At 38.8% G+C, this 24,473-nt stretch overlaps 1 protein-coding gene across 3 annotated transcripts in view; it reads left to right on the top strand.

Annotated features, from left to right (window-relative positions):
- LOC115214918 (high affinity copper uptake protein 1) overlaps positions 1 to 24,473 on the top strand; it is a 165,750-nt gene that overhangs the window by 98,476 nt on the left and 42,801 nt on the right. For all 3 annotated transcript variants that reach the window (XM_036505341.1, XM_029783984.2, XM_029783985.2), the window contains exon 2: positions 7,324 to 7,728. In XM_036505341.1, the coding sequence (XP_036361234.1) occupies positions 7,696 to 7,728 (33 nt within the window). In that variant the 5' untranslated portion in view covers positions 7,324 to 7,695. The remainder of the gene's footprint in view (positions 1 to 7,323; positions 7,729 to 24,473) is intronic.

The following is a 24,473-nucleotide window of genomic DNA, read 5'->3' on the forward strand; positions in this document are numbered from 1 at the left end:
CGGGGACATAAACATATCAGCATCGGTTGTCAAGAGATGTTAGGGGGGGGGGGCAAACACAGACACACACACACACACACATACATATGCATATATATACATATATATATATACCTATGTTATCGGTCTCTTTTGCCGAACCGCTAAGTTACGGGGACATAAACATACCAGCATCAGTTGTCAAGAGGTGCATATATATACATATATTATATATATATATATATATAATATATATATATATATATATATAATAGTTATCGCCATACTAATATGGCATTCTTATAAAAATAAGAAAAAAGCTGTCCGCTTATTAGCTCCATGAGGCCTATATATGCATATGTATGTGTGTCTGTGTTTGTCCCCCCCTAACATCTCTTGACGTAAACATACCAGCATCGGTTGTCAAGAGAATTGGTGAAACCCCTTAATTTTTATTAACATGACTTCCTTATTACGTCGCATCCATTGGTACCTGCTTGTATTAGTACCTATTAGTGATATCTTCAAGCATTTCAGAAAGTCCACCGTCTCAACGTATTTATAGCTTGCATAGAACGACGCCATTGAGAAAGGCAGTTCGGTTGCTTGCATGTCGACGCATGATTGCCAACACAGCTACATGTGAGCAATGCAACAACTTCTGAGCCGCACTGAAAGAACCGACAGGATGTGTTGGTATTGTTCCTGTCCATTTACGTTATATATATATATATATATAATAATGATAATAATATTAGGGAGTATAACTCCAAACTTATAGGGAAAAATTCAATTTAGTATTAAATCAAATTTCACAGTATAAATATATAAAATATAAAATATGAATTAGAGATAAAACCACTATTATGCAACTCAAACAGCGATAGACATAAACCAATACATAAATAACACATTATATATATATAATATATATATATTATATATATATAATATATATATATATATATATATATATATGTATGTATGTATATATATATTGCTGTTTTTAAATAAATGTCCGGTTCCTTTGGTTTGTGTCTGTTTTCGTTTCTCATTGTGTTCGACGTCTTTTTGGCGTCCTGTACTCATATATGCGTGTATATGTACATGTAGAGGTAGGTACGTACATATATGTTTATATATATGCATATGTTTTATTTTATTTATTAATATATTATATATGTATATATGTGTATATATATGTGTATATATATGTGTATATATATATGTGTATATATATGTCTATATATATATGTGTATGTATATGTGTATGTATATGTGTATATATATATGTATATATATATGTATATATATATGTATATATATATATATATATATGTATATATATATTTATATATATATGTATATATATATTTATATATATATATATGTATATATATATATTTATATATATATATGTATATATATATATATATATGTATATATATATGTATATATATATGTATATATATATATTGATTACGTCATAGGTTGTTTATATAGGATTATCGAATATCACTCTCGTCACTTCTGGGTCAACTTACTTTCAGTTTATAATTCCCTAAACTGCATATTAAACAAAGAATATGATATATTTACTAGAATGCATTATATTCTAGGAGCTACGATTGAGCCGGAATGTAGCTTGGGTTCCTTGCTGGAACACAGTGACCTCATTTCTGTTTTGTTTACGAAGTTGAATAGTCTCACTTGAAGGCGTGCGCACACTCAGAGTATGTGATTGATATTCATATATTACAACGTTTGGTTTGGAACTAAATGGTACCTTGGGCCAGTGCAATAAGAGATCGTTCATGATTCCGCCAGTGGTGCGTGGAAAAAAAATCATTCACGGATCTTATAAGCATAGTATTTCGATATTTGCTCGCGTGCGAGATGTGCGCGCCTAGCAATGCTCTCTCTCTCTTTCTTTCTCTCTGTCTCTCCCTTTCTCTCTCTCTCTGTCTCTCTCCCCCCTCTCTCTCTCTCGTGTGTATATATATTAATGCAAGAGTTAAGCATATAAAACCTACTTTACATAGTGCAAACATTATCTCATGTAGGACGCAATACATGGGATTGGGCGGATAGATATGTATTTATTATATCAAAAGTTGAAATTCGCGTGTGTGTGTATGTGTGTGTGTTTACATGTAGCTTTTCTCGTAAAGAGCGAAACACTCATCAATTCTAGAGTGCTTCTCCTGCCATAGATCGGCGAATTATATTAATTCTGTGACGTCTTCTTAGAGGTAAGTAAACTCGGCTGTTCAAGAGCCAAACGTGTAGATCTGTCCTGTTCACTACTCATTGACCATTAGAAGGTACAAAACCCTAACCGCGCTCAACTGGTGTCTCTTGTCAACGTGGCCAACCACTCGGTAAGCTACAGGCTGAAACAGCTGAAGGAGAGTTGCCTGTGGCTGCATTGATAAGACACCAGCGGAAAGGTTTACAGTTCTTATCTTGTTACTGCAGGGTATCAAAGCCACTTGACTGAAAATAGTCATCACATGAACGTTGAATGTCAAGTGGGCTCGGCATTACTCTAGCAACTGGAGTTTTTGAGTGCAAAATTGTTACAATAGTTTCATTGTGTTTCTGAGAATGGCGTTTTATTCAATGTGTTTGTTTTAGTTTATGGAAACGTTGGAAATATCAAGGAATCATTTGGAAATTTTTAGAGTTGAACTAGGTGCTTAGGGTGTTGCTCTCACGATCATAAGATAGAGGTTTCGATTCCCGGGTCGAGCAGTGAATTGTGTTCTTGAGTAAAAAAAACTTCGTTTCACGTTGGTCCTTTCAGCTGTAAACCCCGCGACGGACTGACGTTCGTTCCATTCAGGGGATAATAATGACCCCCTCGGTTACGTATACAACCGGAATTGAAACAGGGTAATCAGCCCTCTTGAGACACTACTTTCTCACTTGTCTAGCAAAATGACTTGATCTGAAACAGTGCGTCGACACAAGCAACTCCAGCATGGGCGAACAATTTAATAATAACACACAACTAATAAACTGTTAAAATTATTTTAAATTCATTTCATGAGATGTAAAAATTTCGTCGCGCCTCTGCGACCTGGCCACTGATGCAATTCCAGAGCACCTCTGGAAATTTTATACCAGATAAACTAATGTTCTTTCCACGAAGATATTCCTCTGCTTCTGCTGTCAAACCACGAAAGTGTTCTAAGCAGGAGCCATTCTGCTCTTTATTCCTTAGAAGACAGACAATATCTTTCTTACAGTCAACAAGTGTAATCACCCATTAATGGATATGTCTAAATATTTAAAATAATTGACACAAAAGGACAATATATTTTGCTTTGCGAGTATGGTACGAAGTTTCAGCTTTGTGAAAGAGGACGTTGTGATGTCCATGTTATGCTGCTGTATTTTTTTTTTATCTCTAGGTCAGACTTGATGGGGTTGATTTACGATCAAATACATTTCAACCGTGTCCATCCCGTCTTGTTTTCAAACATAATGATACCTGGCCACATTATTTGAACTTGACCCTGTAGGATGTGTAACTTTGAAGAGAGATTTGGTGCTATTTCTATCATGCCGTGCAGTCACACTGAGGCTCCCCCCGTGGCGTAAGTAGTAGTAGTAGCAGTATGGAGGCATGCGCTGCAACAGCGCCTATTCCTGGCGGATTACATCTTTGCACCACCCAGGAAACTATTCTCCAATCCTTGGGTCTATTTTGGTTAGACGCTGCTGGCGAAGGTTTTACGAGGTCGGAGTGCAAAGTCAATATCTTTTAGTCTCCTCTTACGACACACAGAGGAAACGTTGGATTTATTCTTTGGCATGCCGGTCTCCGCATGGCACTAGAGCAACGTGAAATGAAGTGTTTTGCTCAGGAACACAACACACCGCTCAATCCGGGAATCGAACCTACGATCTGGTTATCATGACTATAACACCCTAACCACTAGGCCACGCGCCTGTAAATAATGACGTAAGGAGTGCCTCTAATTGGAGAATTACTGACGTTATGCGGTACTGAACTCTATCAATCGTATTTAGTTATTGTTTCTTTAAACAATGTCGTGGCAGACATCTTTTTAAACAAGCAAAAATTAAAACGTAAAGGTGAGACATGACAAATACAGGTGGCTGGTAAAAGGATATTTATAAATACCTTTTTATTGTTGGTATTTTGTAAAATTTTCGGTAAAATCACGACTTCGTGGTGATATTTCATCGTTTGTTAACCAAGGGTGAGATGACATGACTTGTCATAAGCCTAACAGACGCCATAATGACGATGTTTATCTAATTTTCTTCAGTGAGGGCGCGTGGATTAGTGGTTAGGGCATTCGGCTCATGATCGTAAGGTTGTGAGTTCGATTCCCGGCGACGCGTTGTGTCCTTGAGCAAGACACTTTATTTCACGTTGCTCCAGTCCACTCAGCTGGCAAAAATGAGTTGTACTTGTACTTCAAAGGGTCAGCCTTGTCACTCTCTGTGTCACGCTGATTATCCCCGAGAACTACGTTAAGGGTACACCTGTCTGTGGAATGCTCAGCCATTTGCACGTTAATTTCACGAGCAAGCTGTTCCGTTGATCGTATCAGCTGGGACCCTCGTCGTCGTAACCGGCGGAGTCTTTTAAGAGGAATTTTCTTCAACTGGTGACAGAAGACAAAGTTGACTTTAGCGAAATTCTCACTAAAAATAAATATGTGAAAAAAGAAAATATACCAACAAAAAACGAACGACAACTGGACTGCAAGATCAGTTTTTTTTTCTTCTGGTTGGTCGAGATTTATTATATATTTCTTTATTGCCCACAAGGGGCTAAACACAGAGGGGACAAACAAGGACAGACAAACGGATTAAGTCGATTATATCGACCCCGGTGCGTAACTGGTACTTAATTTATCGACCCCGAAAGGATGAAAGGCAAAGTCGACCTCGGTGGAATTTGAACTCAGAACGTAACGGCAGACGAAATACCTATTTCTTTACTACCCACAAGGAGCTAAACACAGAGGGGACAAACAAGGACAGACAAACGGATTAAGTCGATTACATCGACCCCAGTGCGTAAATGGTACTTATTTAATCGACCCCGAAAGGATGAAAGGCAAAGTCGACCTCGGCGGAATTTGAACTCAGAACGTAACGGCAGACGAAATACCTATTATTTACTACCCACAAGGGGCTAAACACAGGGGACAATCAAGGACAGACAAACGGATTAAGTCGATTACATCGACCCCAGTGCGTAAATGGTACTTATTTAGTCGACCCCGAAAGGATGAAAGGCAAAGTCGACCTCGGCGGAATTTGAACTCAGAACGTAGCGGCAGGCGAAATACAGCAAAGCATTTCGCCCGGCGTGCTAACGTTTCTGCCAGCTCGCCGCCTTAGTCGAGATTTATTATAACCAACACAAGCATGTTCTTCGTACCTTTGATAATCTGCGATTTAATTGCAGAGTGAAAGACGCATACGAACCATTTCGAAAATATAGACTATTAAATTTACTTAAAGTTCCTTACTAGGTGTTAAAAATTTCGTCGCGTGAACCGCAACCTGGTCACTGACATGATCTATGTTTATTTTTTTATTTCTATATTGGTGTGTCATTCTAGTTGATTGCTCATAGCTGGTCCAGTAAGTTAGTTCTTCACCCTAGTGAGGACTTCCCAATAGTCTTTGTATGGTTTTCCAATGTCTGGAATCTGTTTACCACTTTACATCAGGTAATGTCAGATGTACACCTCCGATAACCCTAGATTCAATTTCCAATATTTGAAAAGTAGTCGAACCTGAGAATCATCACAAATGGAAAATTTCTGAAGGCGTCAGAAATGTTTTTTTATTGAAAAAAATAAAATAAAATAGGTTAATATGAAAGGAAACTGTATGAAGCAGAAGTGACGTTTATCAGTTTTTTTTTTTTTGTGGTTTGTAAATTATGGTAAAAGTGTTACTACAGATTTGTTTTCGTGGGTGAAAAACGAAATCTTTGCAAAATGAAGCAGATATTCATTTCGGTCCCACTAGATGGCACCTTTGGGAAAATGTCTTCTGCTGTAGCTTCGGGCCGACCTGAGCTTTGTGAGTGGATTTAATAGACAGAAACTGAAAGAAGCCCGTCGTGTATATATGTATATGTGTATCTTTGTGTTTATGTTTGTCCTTCATTACCGCTAGACAACCGGTGCTGGTGTGTTTACGCTCCCGTAACTTACCGGTTCGGCGAATGAGTCCAGACTGATATTTAAAAAAATACTGGAGGGGGGGATGTAAATAGCTACTGGGGTCGGTTTGCTTGACTAAAACCTTCCAAGACAATGCTCCAGCATGATCGCAGTCTAATGAATGAAACATGTGAAAGAGATAAAAGACAAAAGCTGTATTATGAAATGTAATAGGATAAACGGAGGCGCAGGAGTGGCTGTGTGGTAAGAAGGTGGCATACCAACCACATGGTTCCGGGTTCAGCCCAACTATGAAGCATCTTGGGCAAATGTCTTCTACTATAGCCTCAGGCCGACCAAAGCCTTCTGAGTGGATTTGGTAGACGGAAACTGAAAGAAGCCCGTCGTATGTATATATATATATATATATATATATATATATATATATATACACACACACACACGATCCAGAGTAAGCACAGCAGGCCGTTCTACACAAGTAATAGAACAGAAGAAAAGTATAAAAGAACGTGCTTTGATTTGGGTACCGTGTCCAAGCTGTTCGAAATCTGTCTTAGTTTCGGTCCCAAACCTTTGTTTTAACTTATGACTATCACCTGTAATCTTTCATGTTCAGCAAGGTGAGACTCAAGATCGATCCAAGGAATCACTTGAAACCAAGAATACAACGAAGCAGAAATAGTGCCAAGTATTTCTTCCACTGCTTTTATTTGTTTCAGTGCTTTCTATTTGTTTCAGTGTTTGGACTGCGGCCACACTGGGGTACTTTTTTTTTAAAGTCTACTGCTTATTCTATCGGACTCTTTTGCTGAACTGCTCAGTTATGGGACATAAATAAATCAAAACCAGTCGTCAAGCGGTGACCACACACACACATACATATACGACGGGCTTCTTTCAGTTTCCATCTAACAAATTCTCACAAGGCATTGGACGACCCGGCGCCATAGTAGAAGACACTTTTCCTAGGTGCCATGCAGTGGGATTGAACTTGAAGCCACGTGGTTGCAAAGCGTGTTTCTCAACCACAAAGCTATGCTTGTGCTTTCTACAACCCTTTGTACCGACGCACTGCTTTAAATTGATGGTGATGATAAAAAAACTTTTTATGTATCCGGATTAAATATTTAATTAAAATATTTTTTTCATTTCTTTTCAGGTTTCTCCTGGATTACGACCTGGAAATATTTTCATCCAGTCATACTGAATAGCAAGAATTACTGCAAACAATTAAAGAAAAGGACACGATGTATGGACACGGAAAATATATTGTAACTAAATACACGCATACACATACCCCCACCCCCCGCATGAGGCAATGATTTAGCCATGTTAAACACAAACACCTAAATACACAGACACATACATTTCAATAAATGTAATTATCTCCTGAGAGCCGATGAAGCAATTATTTCATCGACTTTACTAAACATTCACAAACAGTTTTTTATATTTCTACGGAGATGAAATTTCTCGTTTATTTTTGACATAAAACATTTTTGTTTTTTACAAAGCTCTGTGACTGAAGTAAATGTGGAGACAATCACCCGACATGATGCACAGCGTAAGTAAATTTATTTCGATTTCCTGCTTCCTTGCTTTCTCTTTGCCTGTTGTTTCCATGTGAGTAATGATTGCATGTTCCAGGCAATATGTCTAAATTCACACCACCAGCTCGGCTCACTGATTTCTCTCGTTTCTTGTCGTTTTGTTTTCTTTTCCTTGTTAATATCTCATTACATGTCGGCCATTGTTAACATAGCAATAGAAATGTCGTATAAAAACATCTGCTCTGACAATTATTCTCACACCTGGTTGTAATAATATCTTAATATAATATTGATTGCGATGGTTGACTTGGGTTATCAGCTAACTTAATGAGAACACCTCATTACCCACTTAATATTCGCAATGTTGAATGTTGTCTGACATTCGCGAGGTAGACCTTTATATATCTCTCACTTGCTCCTTATTCATTACAGTTGTTTATCCTCCTTGATCAAACAGATTTATTTCCAAAGGCGACACATATGACCATCCCATCCCATCCATTTTATTAACTATTGTAAACCATTCCGTATACACCTTATATGTTAAACGTTTAAGGCGGTGAGCTGGCAGAAACGTTAGCGCGCCGGGCGAAATGCTTAGCGGTATTTCGTCTGTCGTTACGTTCTGAGTTCAAATTGCGCCGAGGTCGACTTTACCTTTCATCCTTTCGGGGTCGATAAAGTACCAGTTTCGCACTGGGGTCGATGTAATCGACTTAATCCTTTTGTCTGTCCTTGTTTGTTCCTGCTATGTTTAACCCCTTGTGGGTAGTAAAGAAATATATGTTAAACGTTCCTTCTGCCAAAAGCGAACTCCTCGCTGTCTGTTTTCATTAAAGATAGGAAAAGGAAGCACTCCGTCGGTTACGACAACGAGGGTTCCGGTTGATCCGAATCAACGGAACAGCCTGCTCGTGAAATTAACGTGTAAGTGGCTGAGCACTCCACAGACACGTACACCCTTAACGCAGTTCTCGGGGATATTCAGCGTGACACAGAGAGTGACAAGGCCGCCCCTTTGAAATACAGGTACAACAGAAACAGGAAGTAAGAGTGAGAGAAAGTTGTGGTGAAAGAGTACAGCATCTTGGGCAAATTAAAGATAGACACAATATGCAAAACGTTTTTTTTTCCCGGTTCTTTTTCAGCGTTTTTTATGAAACACATTTTTTTATCTTTTACTTGCTTCACTCATTAGACTGCGGCCATGCTGGGGCATCGCCTTGAAGAATTTTTAGTCGAATGAATCGACCTTAGTACCTGTTTTTTTTAAAGCCTAGTACTTATTCTATCGGTCTTTTTTGCCGAACCGCTAAGTTATGGGGACATAAACACACCTGCACCAGTTGTCATGCGGTGGTGGGGCAAAAACATATACGCGAGGGGACACACACACACGACTGGTCTCTTTCAGTTTCTGCCCACCAAATCCACTCACAAGGCTTTGGTCGGCCTGAGGCTATAGTAGAAGACACTTGCCCAAGGTGCAACGTTGTGGGACTGAACCCCAAACCATATGGTTGGGAAGCAAGCTTCATAAAATAAAGCCATTCTTTCACCTGTATTCAGTTTTCCTATTTCCCATTCCCCTTCTGACAACAATTCCTGTATTTGGTCCCAGTACTTGAACTGATATCTTTTTTTTTTATAAGAAGTATTTGAAATAGAATAATGATCCCACCAGATGAATGGACATTATTATTTTCCTTTTTTTTTGTTATTCCTGCAAGATTGGCTTCCCGTCTCACAGACAATATTCTCCTGATAGAGGGTTGATAACGTTTACAAATACTTGGCTCGCATGCTGTTGTTTTATTGCAACGTAACAGAAACAAGATGTAAAATTTTATGAAAAGCTATTCAAGCGTTTGATCAGGTATCATGGTTTAATGTTGATCTCCACTTTGTTTTCCAGGGCAATGTTTGCAGACACGTTTTTTTTCTTAACCTAACTCTCTCTATCATCGGTTTGTTGTTTCTCTCATATCAGTTCTTGTCTACGATAAATTTCCCCGTTTCTCTGTAGTAAACTTAAAATACAGACAGTCTCACCACGCCTAATGGGCCACGTTTAGCTAGCTTTAATTTCTTCAAAGACATCCAAAACGAGGTCTTTAAGAAGATCATCGCGAGGTTATTGTCGATAAGAAATGATGCCAAGTGAACAGCAGCTAGCGTTTTCCAACGCATTTTTTTTGTTTTGTTTTTCATGTATTTTTTTTATCTTCTTTTATTTGTTCTTATACTTATTTCAGTCATTTGACTGCAGCCATGCTGGAGCACTACATTTTGTCGAACAAATCGACCCCAGAACTTATTCTTTGCAAGCCTAGTACTTATTCTATCGGACACCTTTGCCGAACCGCAAAGTTGTCAGTCGATGGTGAGAGGACAAACACCGACACACACACACACACACACACACACACACACACACATACGACGGGCTTCTTTTAGTTTACGTCTACCAAATCCACTCACAAGGCTTTGGTTGGTCCGAAGCTATAGTAGAAGACACTTGCGCAAGGTGCCACGCAGTGGGACTGAACCCAGAACCATGTGGCTGGGAAGTAAGCTTCGTACCACACAGCCACTCCTGCGCCTGTATATATTTTTTTTCATGGTAAATATTAAAACGACTTACAGATTCCAATCCAAGTTCTATTCTTAGAGCCTCAGATGAAGAGGGCCTGAATATACAGACTATTTTTTCTGCTGCTATAAATATTATTCGGAATCGACAGAAATCTATAAATCATCAAAAGTTGATGATAAAGATAAATTTTTTTTTTGATCTTTCAAAATTATTCTTTGAAAATTTAGTTTTGAAAACAGGACGGTTTACGATGGAATGAACAATTCTCGATAACATTAGCACAGTGCTGAGAAACCGCAGTTAAAAATTACAACTTTCAGGTACGTTGTAGAGGGGCTGGTGGTGGGTGATGTTGATGGTGGAGGTTGTCAGTTCAATAAGCCTCTTGGTTCGATCTTCAAGTAAAGTTTCAAATGAGAAATGACCCCACAAGAAACGACATCAATATTGTGGGATTTTCTGTTTGATGACTTATTCAGAGCAAGTGTGTATGGGGAGGAGGAAGCACCTGTGACCCTTGCATGATCTGTGAGGGTATTTTAGGAAAAGGAGAAAACATGGGTCCCTATGGGCAGCCAACCAAATGAACTCCAACAAAGATTCCGTCTGCACAGATCCACTCATAAGAACTGGGATGAAACATACAGTTCTATATTTAAGTGATGAGGGATTATGTATATTATTTACATTATTTACATTTGAAGGATATTTGTCTTCATCTTGTTTGTTGTTAACACAACGTTTCGGCTGATATACCCTCCAGCCTTCATCAGGTGTCTTGGGGAAATTTCGAACCTGGGTTTTCATTCCTAAGGTATTTTTCAGTGTTGTTGTTGTTATTATTATTCAGGTCCCTGTCTGGGATCGAACTCCGGAATCTTGGGGTTAGTTGCCCGCGCTCTTAACCACTACGCCACATACTCACGGTTATATGGTATAGTGGTAATAACATCGAAAAATACCTTAGGAATGAAAACCCAGGTTCGAAATTTCCCCCAAGACACTTGATGAAGGCTGGAGAGTATATCAGCCGAAACGTTGTGTTAACAACAAACAAGATGAAGACAAATATCTGTCAAATGTAAATAATGTAAATAATGGGATGAAACACACTTCAATTTTACAGTGCTACTGCTGCCTACATCGAAGAACAAATATCACCTAGCTCAGACCTAGATGAACCTCTCAGTAGCGAAGCAAACGACTTGATATTTCAGTGATATGGTTATTTTCAACTGGAAGTGAGCTTAAGTCATTTATCAATTCTAGAGGCGCATGTGCGGCTGTGAGGTAAGAACCATATACTTCGGGTTTCCAAAACCATTGCGTGGCATCTTGGGTAAACGTCTTGTACTGTAGCCCCGGGCCGACCAAAGTCTTGTACGTGGATTTAGTAAATAGAAACTGAAAGAGGTCCGACGTGTGTGTGTGTGTATATATATATATATATATATATATATATATATATATACATGTGTGTGTGTGGTGTATATATATATATATCTGTGTGCGTGTGTCCCACTATTGTCAATCGGTGTTGGTGTGTTTATGTCCCCGTAACTTAGCAGTTCGACAAAAGCGACCGATAAATTAAGTACGAAGCTTTAAAAAAAGCTAAATACTGGAGTCGATTTGTTGAACTAAAATTCTTTAAGGCAGTGCTACAGCGTGGCCGCAGTCTAATGACTGAAACAAGTGAAGGAAGGACACTTAACCAATTATCAAATGATGTCAAAGGCAACCAATGAAAAGTCTTAAAGAAGCGGAAACTATTGTGATTCAGCTTTTGTGATGGGAGCACTAAATTGACTTTTACACACAGATCGATTAAAAATCAATCGATTAATGTAATGTAATTAATTCACACATCACTGATTTATTACTACGTCTCGGGTCCAATCGTTATAGATTGTTATTGTTGTTGTTTTGTTGTTTAGCTTCGAGTCAGTTCTGTCGAAGGAGACTAATTCTTAAAAGTATTCCATCCATGACCGTCCCATATAGTTTGTCTGTAACCAACAACGCTAGAGTTCACACAGGCGCAGGCATACCTGTGTGGCTAAGAAATTCGCATTGCACCTCCGTGGCTTTGGTTCCAGCCCCACTGCGCGGCATCTTGCATGAATATTTTCTGCTCTAGCCCCGGGCTGACCATCTGACAATCTGTGGAATTAGAACCGGACTTAGGGTTGATTTGTTCCATTAAACCTTTCAGTTCGTTGCCCCAGCATGACCGCCGTACAACGCTTGAAATAAGTAAAAGAATAAATCTTTATATATATTCTTTCGGTCTTTTATTCTTTTACTTGTTTCAGTCATTTCACTGCGGTCATGCTGGAGCACCACTGCAATAATCTGAGAAGGAAATATGTTGAATAAAATCCTAATTAATTGATCCTCTTGTATTTTCTTTTACCCAAAGCCAGGAACGAATATTTAATGCGTGGAACATTAAAAAGCTAATTAGAAATAATTATGGGGTGTAGAAAAAAGGCCTGCATTACTCAATGATTAACATTATTTAGATTATTTTACACAATTTTCGACGGGCTTCTGTCTTCTTTTAATCGCAGTGAAGCATTGACTTAGTAGTACTTGCCAAATAAGGATGAGAGAATCACTAAATAAATGCGCTAAGATTCTACACTGGTGTCGACAAAGAATAAAATTTCGGCGGTGAGCCTGTGTGTGTGTGTGTGTATTTTATTTCCTTGTCTTGGCCTTGCGGTGTAGTTGTAAAGGAATGCCTGTCATACAAGCAGTATCCTTCGTTTTCAATCTTCCGCGAAAACTTGTCTGGTCAAGGAGAAATATTACTTTATTTGGAAAGAAGCGAGGTTTGGTGACAGTAAGGACGTCCGATTGTAGAAAAAACCGAGTACGTTTGTACATCTGAGCATGGAAAAAGTCCACATTAAAAGGATGATTATATATATATATATATATATTATATATATATATCACGTTATCACGTGACCGACCAGGCTATCAGATGTTGCTACACATCGCTGGTCACAATGCGCTTCGCATTGTTTTAGCCTTCAAATGACGCCACCCCGCCGGCTAAGCGACCAGGCCAATATATATATATATATATATATATTTTTTTTTTGAAGGATTGGAAGCGCAATGGCCCAGTGGTTCAGAGCAGCGGACACGCGGTCATAGGATCGCGGTTTCGATTCTCAGACTGGATGTTGTGAGTGTTTATTGAGCGAAAACACTTAAATCCCCACGAGGCTCTGGCAGGGGGTGGTAGCGAGCCCTGCTGTATTCTTTCACCACAACTTACTCTCACTCTTCCTGTTTCTGTTGTACCTGTATTTCAAAGGGGCCAGCCTTGTCACACTTGGTCACGATGAATCTCTCCGAGAACTACGTGTCTGTGGAGAGCTCAGCCACTTGCACGTTAATTTCACGAGCAGGCTGTTCCATTGATCGGATCAACTGGAACCCTCGTCGTCGTAACCGACGGAGTGCCACGATTGAAGGGTTAAATCGTACACATTAAAGCAGCTGTTGTGAAAGTATTTTAATGTTAAGCGAAAGAAAGATCTATGCGATTACAAAAAAAAAATAAAATAAAATAATAAAAAAAAAGCAGAAAAACATGGTTTGATTCGTAAAGAAATTTCGCTTTAATTACTGATATCCTATGCGGCTTAAATTCCATGCAACACAACTACAAAAGCGATGAGTAGCGAACGGTTCCCTGATCAATATTTTTCTCAATGTAAATCATTATACAATATGGTTGGAAGTCAGTGCCCACCAACCATTTATTTTCTGCTCCTTCTGCCAGTAAATCTCCCAGAGCCCGAATGTCTAGACCAACAGGCTCTGAATTAAATCACCGGATGTGACACCAACAGCATTGTTCTGAATTTGATTTTTCGTCTTTCATTCAGCCATGTGTAGCAGTTTAATTTTATGAAATCTAGATGCATCATATTTGAATGGATTTTCTGCCAAAATTCCTGCTTGTGTCAGTAATGTTTGATACTATATAGATTTAGTTTGTGTTTTATTGTTGATGTATTAAATTCTTTGGCGCTTAAGGATGTTAACCCTTTCCGTGTTCGGAATAAGAAAGAGCTGTAAATGAACAGCATGGAAATTAGAATAAATTTTCTGTGATTTACCATTCTTCACGTAAGTATTTTGCGCTAGTACTAATGTAGAATATGGTTACACTAGCAGGGGCACTCGGCGTTGCCCGGGCATGAAATTGTTCCTTATATATTAGAAGAAAAAAAAGCAAAATATGTAGTATAGAAATTTATTATAAATTCAATTGATTTTTCAATTGGGATGCATAATGTAATCAGTTCTGAATTTCTTATATACAATAATACAAGATAATAATAATAATGATGATGATGATAAACAAAAGTACAAAATTTACCACTTTTATGAAGGGAGATAAATTCTATCACATATTGAAGAGGCAATTCTTTTGTCAAACGTATTCAGCCTGTCTTGAGCGAGACGCTTACGTCTTTCCTCTGAAGATTGGCGAAGTCTTGCAGCAACTGTTTGCTCTTGGTTTTTTCTTTGTCTCTCGCTGACCTATTGTCTCATTGGCAACTCTTGCAGTTTGTCTTTGTCTTGCATCCTTTAAATGTTTTTCCCTTCCCTTTTTTGACTCTTGGCTTCAGCGGATTGCATTTTGTTGACGTAATTGTTCTAACCGTTTCCCCCTTGCCTCTTCGCTGGTTCGTTTTCATGTCGTTGTGCAGGGGTCTCTAGTAATCTTACGCTGGCTACCTGTACTCGTCTTTGCTCCACTGTAGAATACTGATCATCTACATCTAACCCCTTCTCCTCTTGTAGAGAGTAAAAACATTTTTCTCGGAAACTTTTTCAAAATTAAAATGGGTATTAAATGAAAAAATGAGTGAAAGTTACGTGAATATCTTCACAAGATTGAAATAAATGGCGATTGTGAAACGCACACACAGACACATATACATCACGATTCGCAAACTTATCAATGGCAAACCCCCTCAGCTCTAGGTCTGTTTCAAACCTGTTTGTCGCCTAATTAATACTTATGACTACATAAGCATAAATATTAACTAAACGACAGACTTGAAGCAAACTTGAAGGAGAGAGGATATGTCAAAGAGCACCAGGTTTTATGGAGTTTTCTCACCGTTGTTCGTTATATATTTGGTCGATATACACAGCGGTGTGCAAAAGTAGGTATATAGTTATGAAAAAAGAAAGCATGAAAAACTCTTTGCATTTATTATACAAACAAATCAATATTACAACATATATGTAATAACAAGAACAACGTCAATCTCTCAGATATTCAAACTACTTGCCCAATGATCTGCGTTCAGTACCAAATTCAGATCACCCACCTCTGTTTCGATTTCTGCATGTTCTAAGTGAATGCCCGAGCTGTTTCCAATGCATTCTTTTGCGTTGTCACAGTAATTTGTCGACCACTCTTTGGATGCTCCCTGTCCGCTCAAATTTCTCACGTAGTCGATAAATCGTGAGCGTCGTTGGTGAAGGCGTTGCAAAGGTTTCCCTCCGCTGCTCAATCACACGTTCACTATTCTCTGTCTTCCAGTATTGTTTTAAAATCCATTTGCGCTCCTCGTCCGTCAAATCACCAGCCATGGTTAAATCATCACTTTTTATGCAAAACATCTATTTTTTATCAAAATTTAAAATTATTATCAGAGTTATGATGATTGTATTAATATGATTAATGACACTGAGAATATCAAAAATTAGGTTAACTAATTTAATGTGCTGATAATTTTAGTGAATTAAGTATTATAACATTGATGTGATACTTACTGTGTACCTACTTTTGTACCCCCTATATATATATATATATATATATATATATATATATATATATATATATATATATATAGTCAAGTACTTGGTGACCCTGTCAGTGCAGGTGCCACTTAAAGCACTTAAAGCACCCAGTCCATACTGTAAAGTGGTTGGTGTTCGGAAGGGCATCCAGCTGTAAAAATCTTGCCAAAACTGACCTCGCCTGTGCTTGTGCTTGTGCCATGTAAAAAGCACGAAGTCCACTCTGCTGAGTGGTTGGTGTTAGGAAGGGCATCCAGCTGTAAAAATCTTGCCAAAACTGACCTCGCCTGTGCTTGTGCCATGTAAAAAGCACTAAGTCCACTCTGCTGAGTAGTTGGTGTTAGGAAGGGCATCCAGCTGTAAAAATCCTGCCAAAACAGTCACAGAAGTCTGGTGCCGGCTTCTGCCTGGCCGGCTCTTGTGAAACCGTCTCACTCATGGAAGGCGGACGTTAAACGATGATAATAATGATATGATGAGAATTATATCAAGCTCTTCGTTGAATCAACGCCGATTAGGATGAAAAGCAGCGTCGGTAGCGTTTGAACTTTGAACGTCCAGGGGACGAAGCTAAATACTATATAGCATGGAAAGGAGAGGAATAAAAGGACGTGGCTGTCGGGTTCGTTGCTGATTTCGGCTGAGTATGGCACGGTTGGCAAATAGGGAACTGAAATTGGGTTGGGATTGTCTTTCGGAACTGAAATGTAAAGTTTAAAACGTAGGAGCTTGAAAGTATAGCAGAAGGACGACCAATAGAATCAAATAGAAGGGGATAAGGTTCAATGCCTTAAATGCCGAGGCAGAATACAGGTATTCCCGCGTTACAGATGCCTCGCTTTCATAAAAACATTGCAGAGTTACGGAGTACCGCGTTACGGGACACTGCAGAGTCCTGTAACGCGGTACTCCATGACAAGAAACACGTACCATTGGCTTTAACATAACGTGGGGCATGCCGGGGATGCTTTGCGATACAGAATTTCACCTTACGGTCAGGTTTTGAGGAATTCGTTTCCGTTACGTGGGGATATATGTAGTGTAAATATTTATTGTTTTTTTGCACTTTATGTCTGCAGTTTTGAGAATGTTCCCTTCTGACATGTTATCTTGCTGAATCCAGCAGTTATAACAATGACAACGTAAAAGATATTTATTAACCATAGGCGTAGGAGTGGCTGTGTAGTAAGTAGCTTGCTTACCAACCACATGGTTCCGGGTTCAGTCCCACTGCGTGGCACCTTGGACAAGTGTTCCACTGAAGCCTGTTGCCAACCAAAGCCTTGTGAGTGGATTTGGTAGACGGAAACTGAAAGAAGCCCATCATATATATGTATGTATATGTACATGTGTGAATATGTTTGTGTGTCTGTGTTTGTTCCCCCAAAATCGCTTGACAACCGATGCTGTTGTGTTTACGTCCCCGTAACTTAGCAGTTCGGCAAAAAGAGACCGATAGAATAAATCCTGGGGTCGATTTGCTCGACTAAAGGCGGTGCTCCAGCATGGCCACAGTCAAATGACTGAAACCAGTAAAAGAGTAACCATTCGAAAATACGCCCAAACTGTTAACTTCATTCCCGTTTTCGCTGCTTTTGCGGATTCCCATCACTCTCTGTCGCCATTCAATTCCATTATTGTGAATTGGGAGTTTGAATCGAGTGAACCCTTCATTAGCTGATTACACAACCTTGGACGCTACCCCTACGGAAGCGTTGCAGTTACCCCCTTGATAGAGCTTGGTGATCCCGACCCTCGATTTTCTAGGATTCCTCCGCTCAGCTTCAATGTAAGGAACACCGTTGGCCCAGTTGAGCTCCTCCGCTACCTCTTCACAACCCGCCATGCTGCAGTCCCGTAACTTCGCCGTTTCCCTAGCAGGGTGGCTGAACGGGTGCTGTGCCTCGCCAAAGGGCAGCTAGTAACTATGCAGGGTACGGTCGTTACTCCGTGACATATTTTCAACTACCGGTATACCCATAACTTCACTTATTATTTAGTGTCAAATTCTCGTCGTACCGACTGCGACCTGCGCGGCTTGGTAAGTACTTCTTCGTAACATGTATAGAGTTTCTGGGAATTTATTGACCTCAATATACAGTTGTAAATATTCAAAGCACCACTAGGTCAGTTTCAACTTTCTCTGTAGTTCTGAGAAAATGCAGACGTTGCTGGAATGTTTCAGTTTAGTAACAGAGAAAGAAATAAAAAGAGTAATCAACGTTGCAAAATGGTTCTGTAAAAATTAGTTTATGAATTTATGTCTACATCCTGTTGTTAATGTTTTCACCAAACCAGAAAAGGAAAGCCAGGGTATTTAGAATCTCAAAGTTGAATAATATTGGGGCTGTCAGAGAGATTGTTTTAGTTTTATTTCTACTTGGCATTCCATTGTCAAATGTCTGAAAAAGAGGTAAAATTTATTCAAATTCCAAAAGCGATAAACAAAAGTTTGTTTACAGACTAAGAATAGAACACTAAAAAAAAAAAAAACAAAACAAACTAAAAACCATGAAAAAACTTAGATAAAAATATTTTCCGTGTTAATTCAAACAACATTGGAAAGGATTAAAATAAATGGAATAAAAAGAAAAAAAAATGGCACTTCGTCCGTTACTCTTTTACTTGTTTCAGTCATTTGACTGCGGCCATGCTGGAGCACCGCCTTAAGTCGAGCAAATCGACCCACAGGACTTATTCTTTGTAAGCCTAGTACTTATTCTATCGTTCTCTTTTTGCCGAACCGCTAAGTTACGGGGACGTAAACACACCAGCATCGGTTGTCAAGCGATGGTGGGGCGACAAACACAGATACACAAACATATACACTCACATACATACATACATACATACATACATACATACATACATACATACATACATATATACGACGGGCTTCTTTCAGTTTCCGTCCACCAAATCCACTCATAAGGCTTTGGTCGACTCGAGGCTACAGCAGAAGACACTTACTCAAGGTGCCAGGCAGTGGGACTGAACTCGGAACCATGTGGTTGGTAAGCAAGCAACTTACCACACAGCCACGCCAGCGCCTACCGTTACGACGATCTATGTTATAGTTGATCGGATCAACAGAACAGTCTGCTCATGGAATTAACGTGCAAGTGGTTGAGTATTCCACAGACGCGTGTACCCTTAACGTAGTTCTCAGGGAGATTCAGCGTGACACAGAATGTGGCAAGGCTGGCCCCTTTGAATTACAGGTATTACTCAAGGTGGTGAGCTGGCAGAGTCATTAGCACGCCAGACGAAATGCTTTGCGGTATTTCGTCTGCCGTTACGTTGTGAGTTCAAATTCCGCCGAGGTCGACTTTACCTTTCATCCTTTCGAGGTCGATAAATTAAGTACCAGTTACGCACTGGGGTCGATGTAATCGACTTAATACCTATGTCTGTCCTTGTTTGTCCCCTCTATGCTTAGTCCCTTGTGGGTAGTAAAGAAATAGGTATTACTCATTTTTGCCAGTTGAGTGGACTGGCGTAATTTAAAATAAAGTGTCTTGTTCAAGGATACAACGCGTCGCCGGGAATCGAACTCACGACCGTACGATCGTGAGCCAAATACCTCGACCACTAAGCATTGCGCCTTCACAAAATGAAAAAAAAAAAAAAACGCATTTATCTGACAACCCAATAGTTTAAGCAAAAAAATACATTTCCATTGTAAAACTCAAAATATGTTGAAAAAAAAAATAATGGAGATGTAATTTTAAGCACTGATAGTTGAAGACAAGAAAAACAGGAATATATAATGCGTTTAAAAAGAAATATTATTTATATATTTATACATTCATTTATTTAGCCTTTAAATTTTAAATTTTCCTGTCGCCCTGTTCTGGAGAATTTACTACTTTCTTACGACCACTCAAAGAAACATTGAATTTCTTAATTTAATTCTGCGATGTATAATATTCAGGGCGATTTGTATTCTTTACACCTCTCCCCAGAAGTTATTTACAATAAAAAGAAAATTGGACTTCTTTCTAAATTTATTTAAAATCATATGGAATTGGTATATTTCTCATGTTTCTGTTTATTCTTTTTCTTTCTTCACTCTCTTCTCCCTCTTGGTTGTTTTGTTGACAATAGTTTCAGAACAAATGTTTGTAAACAAAACTTGTGTTGTTTCAATCTTAAATTATATTATTTTAGACAGGAAAACAAAACAAAACAAAACAAAACAAAACAAAACCCCATTTGTTTCAATCGCAGAAGCTGAAATTACAATTTCACTTTCAACTGTTATAGTTTCCTATTTAAAAAAAAAATATATATATTTAATGTCTAATAGTATCATCGTTAGCCTAAATTCTGTCTAAAACTTGTACGAAGTCTGATAAAAAAAAAAAAAAAACAACCAAAAGGATCAGGATGGTTGTTATGGTAACGGAGCCAAAGTACGCAGAGTGAAGTCACTTGGCGTAGATTGAGTTTGAACTCTATTGCACATGCATATGGACTTATAGTGTTCTCACTCATTTCTGTTTATATATGTATAAATAAGAAACAAAGTATAATGAGTATTTTAAAGCTGTATATTACATACGCGCGTTTCTACAAGCCGAATTGCCTGTTGCGTGATCCAATTGGGATTTTTCTTCGGTATTATTTGGCCACCCCGATATTATGTTAGAATACACTTGTCCCAGGTGCTGCATAATGGCATCGAACACTAACATGTAGTTGTGAAAAATCGTAACCACCTCTTAGGCAGGTCTGCCTTAAAGTAAGTCCATCTAGGAAGGACTTTTCCATCTGGTCTATATGTAAACCACACATTTTTGTTTTAATATTATTCTTTATTTTCTCTTGGAGCAAATGGTAAATCGTATCAGAATTCGTTGGTGATAACAAATTGGAACTAGTTTAGTGCGATGCTATTGAGTTTTTGGTAGAGATGTGGTGTATTGGCATTTACTTCTCCGGTTTGTCTTGCTTCTTGCTCTGTCTTCTCAGTTTCTTGAAGGAATCGTGGGTCGTTGTGATATATGGCATGTCAAATCCTCTCTATGTCTGATCATAGCTGATTTCTTTCAGAAGACAGGCGGAAAGACAGACAGACAGAGAGAAAGAGAGAATATTTATTGATTCCAGTACAAAACTGGTACTTCATTTATCGATCCCGAAATGAAGAAAGGCAAAGATAGCTGCAGTGGGATTTGAACTCTATGGTAACCATTCTGACTCTCTACACTCTAAGCAACTAATCCAAAGCTGAAACGACTGTTAATCGGCCGCCTTATGGACTTATCGTCAGCTGGTTAGGATAAAGACGCACGGGCAGTGTCTGGCTAGCGCCTCTATTATCTGTTATTTGCAATGTAATGATATGTGTGTGTGTGTGTGTGTGTGTGTGTGCGTGTACATATATACATATATATATATAATATCTGTCACTCTGTATTTGATGTTGAAACTCGTAAGAGAATAAATAACAAAGATCTTTGCAAAGATACGTCAACAGCAGTAACTAGCGAACTCACATCAATAAAAAGTAACCGGTTGTCTTGTGAATTATCACAGTCTTTACAGAAATATTAAACAAATCAAGTGAAGGGGAGATAAACAAAAATCACACAAAAAAGAACAAACAAAAACAGAGACAAACGATCTCTGATTCTGTTATGTTTTTAGCGTCTGGTTCGTCCTTGAACTTGTAAATGCTATGTTTGAAGATATTTGTACTAAAAGGACAGCGTTATTGAATATTGTTTGCTCAAGTGCTTTGTTAACAAGAAAACAAAGGAAAGGAAAATGTGTCAGTTTGTGTGTGTGAGAGAGAAAAGAGAGAGAAGGAAGGTTCAACGATATGGTGGCGATGATGGGGTTATTTGTTCATATGTAGAACAATGAAACTGCCTTTCTTTTTCTTTTTACATTAAAAAAGCAAAACAGGTTTTCCTTTGCGCATGAAAATGTATGAAGTGATTAGTTTGTTATCACCGACATTTTGCAGAACAGTAGCACAGTTCTATATACACTCACCTACACACATACATATATACACATAAATACATGCACACCTATATATACCTGTGCGTTTGGGGGTAAGACTTCCAACTGAATTCGGCAGTGGGGGACTTGGTACGGGAGTTCCAGGGTTTTTGAGGCCTGTGGAACCATCTCTTAGCCACCCTTGTTCCCAGGTTCACTCTGGCACGGAGTAGTAACACCTGTTCGGGTCCTAGTCTGGGGTTAACTATCATGTGAACCACTGGCAGTGAAGGACCTTCTTGGACTCTCAGAACATTTGCATGGACTTACTGAGTTTAGGAAGTGATCCTACTCAGTCACGATTTCCACCTTTTACGCGCGCAACGTATTATAAAAAAGAACGAGCGAATGATATATCCTCAGAATTTGTTCTTTTCCCTCAATACACATTCTGTATACAGTATAAAATCCAAGGAAGCGAACTCGGAAATTATATATCGAGTAAAAAAAAATACCGTGCGATTGTTTATCTTAAACAACTTCTCAGTGATGCATATCATTCGATGTGGTTTGCCAGAACCTGGACTCTATCAGAGTACCTGTAAAGTACCAGACTTGGTTCAAAATCCTCATTCTTTTACGTTATATATATATGTGTGTGTGCATAAATGTCTCTCTCTCTCTTTCTCTCTCTATACCAACCACGCCATCAGATGTTGCTACACATCGCTGGTCACAATGCGCTTCGCATTGTTTTAGCCTTCAATGACGCCACCCCGCTGGCTAAGCGAGCAGGCCAACAGAAGAGTGAGAGAAAGTTGCGCCTCCACACACACACACACAACGCGCGCGCATGTGTGTGTGTATATATATACACTTAGGCGCGTGTACAAACACACACGCACACTCTCTCGCTTTCTCTCTCACACACACATGCACAAACGTAGAGACATAACTACACAGCAGAAGGATAAACATGACAAGTAATTGGTTGAAGGAGGCAAAGAATCAGTAGATTTACATAGCCGTATATATATATATATAGATGAACGAATGTATGTGTTTGCAGAGCGGAAGGATATTTCAATAGAATGATGTATTTGATGTAACGTTCGAAATACTTTCTGGAAAATTTTGTATTTTCTCTCTCTTGAATCACTTCCTTGCTCTTCTTTCTTATCCGAGCTTAACGTTTCATCGAGAAACCATTAATAACGTTTTGTTTCCTCTCGGCCTGGATTAAACTGAATGAAGTTATCGACTTAAAAATAACACTAAATATCAAATAATATCTGCGTAGCTGTTTTTTCTTTTCTTTTTCTGTTTCGTTTTGTTTGCTTATATCAGGACATTTATATTTACAATGTGATCTGGCGAAGGAGAGAACACTAGGCTACACATAAAAGATCAGTTTGGCATCAATAGAAATCTGTTAATACCAGAAACATGATTTAAGGACTGTCTATTGAAGTCTGAAAGTCATCGGTTATCTTTTTGAATGATGATATTCTTGCCGTTAAAACTCAAACTCATCTAAGAATATGGATTAATACATTGTGATGTGCTGGAGTATTTAAAACAGTTTCTTGGTCTCGGATATGGTTGAACTAAGATTTTAGCTTTGCATTTCAGCATCCAAAGATCTGCAAGAATCCGTCTTCTCATCCATTTTTCGAAGATAATTCCAGCATCAGTTTTCTACTCTCCCACAAAAACTTTCACATAGTTTCATATGTAGATCATATCAATCCTATCCATAATCCTATCATTCTCTCAGACACAACTGCGCAGCCATTCCAACTTTACGTTAATCACCAGCTGAAGGTGTGTGGCTTAGTAGTTAGAGATATTTGGCTCACGATCGTAAGGTTATGAGTTCGATTCCCGGCGGCCCGTTGGCCCTTGAACATGACATTTATTTCACGCTGCTCCAGACCATTCACCTGGCAAAAATGAGTAGTACCTATATTTCAAAGTGTCAGCTTTGTCACATTTCGTACCACGCTAAATCTCCTTGTGCAATTTGTACGTTAATTTCATGAGCAGGATGTTCCGCTGATTGGATCGCCGTCGTAAGCAACGGAGGCCCCAGTTATGTTAGTCACCGAGAAACTTTGCTCCGAATAGTAGCAGCATCAGTTTCCTCACTCGTCACCCCTCACCAACCACCCTGCTGCGATACACACCACCAATAAGAAACGCAGAAGGGCCGCAACTATCGAACTGTGACACAGTCCATCCTCTCTACCATTACTACCAGAATCTACTCGAATCTCTTTCGGCCGTTCTACCTGTTAGAAATCGAAGTCAATGTCTTTCAGAACTCACTCTAACATTACAGAAAGAAGAAAAAAAAAACGGAAAAAA

Source organism: Octopus sinensis, linkage group LG8, assembly GCF_006345805.1.
Source record: "Octopus sinensis linkage group LG8, ASM634580v1, whole genome shotgun sequence".
In the NCBI taxonomy this organism is placed as follows: domain Eukaryota; kingdom Metazoa; phylum Mollusca; class Cephalopoda; order Octopoda; family Octopodidae; genus Octopus; species Octopus sinensis.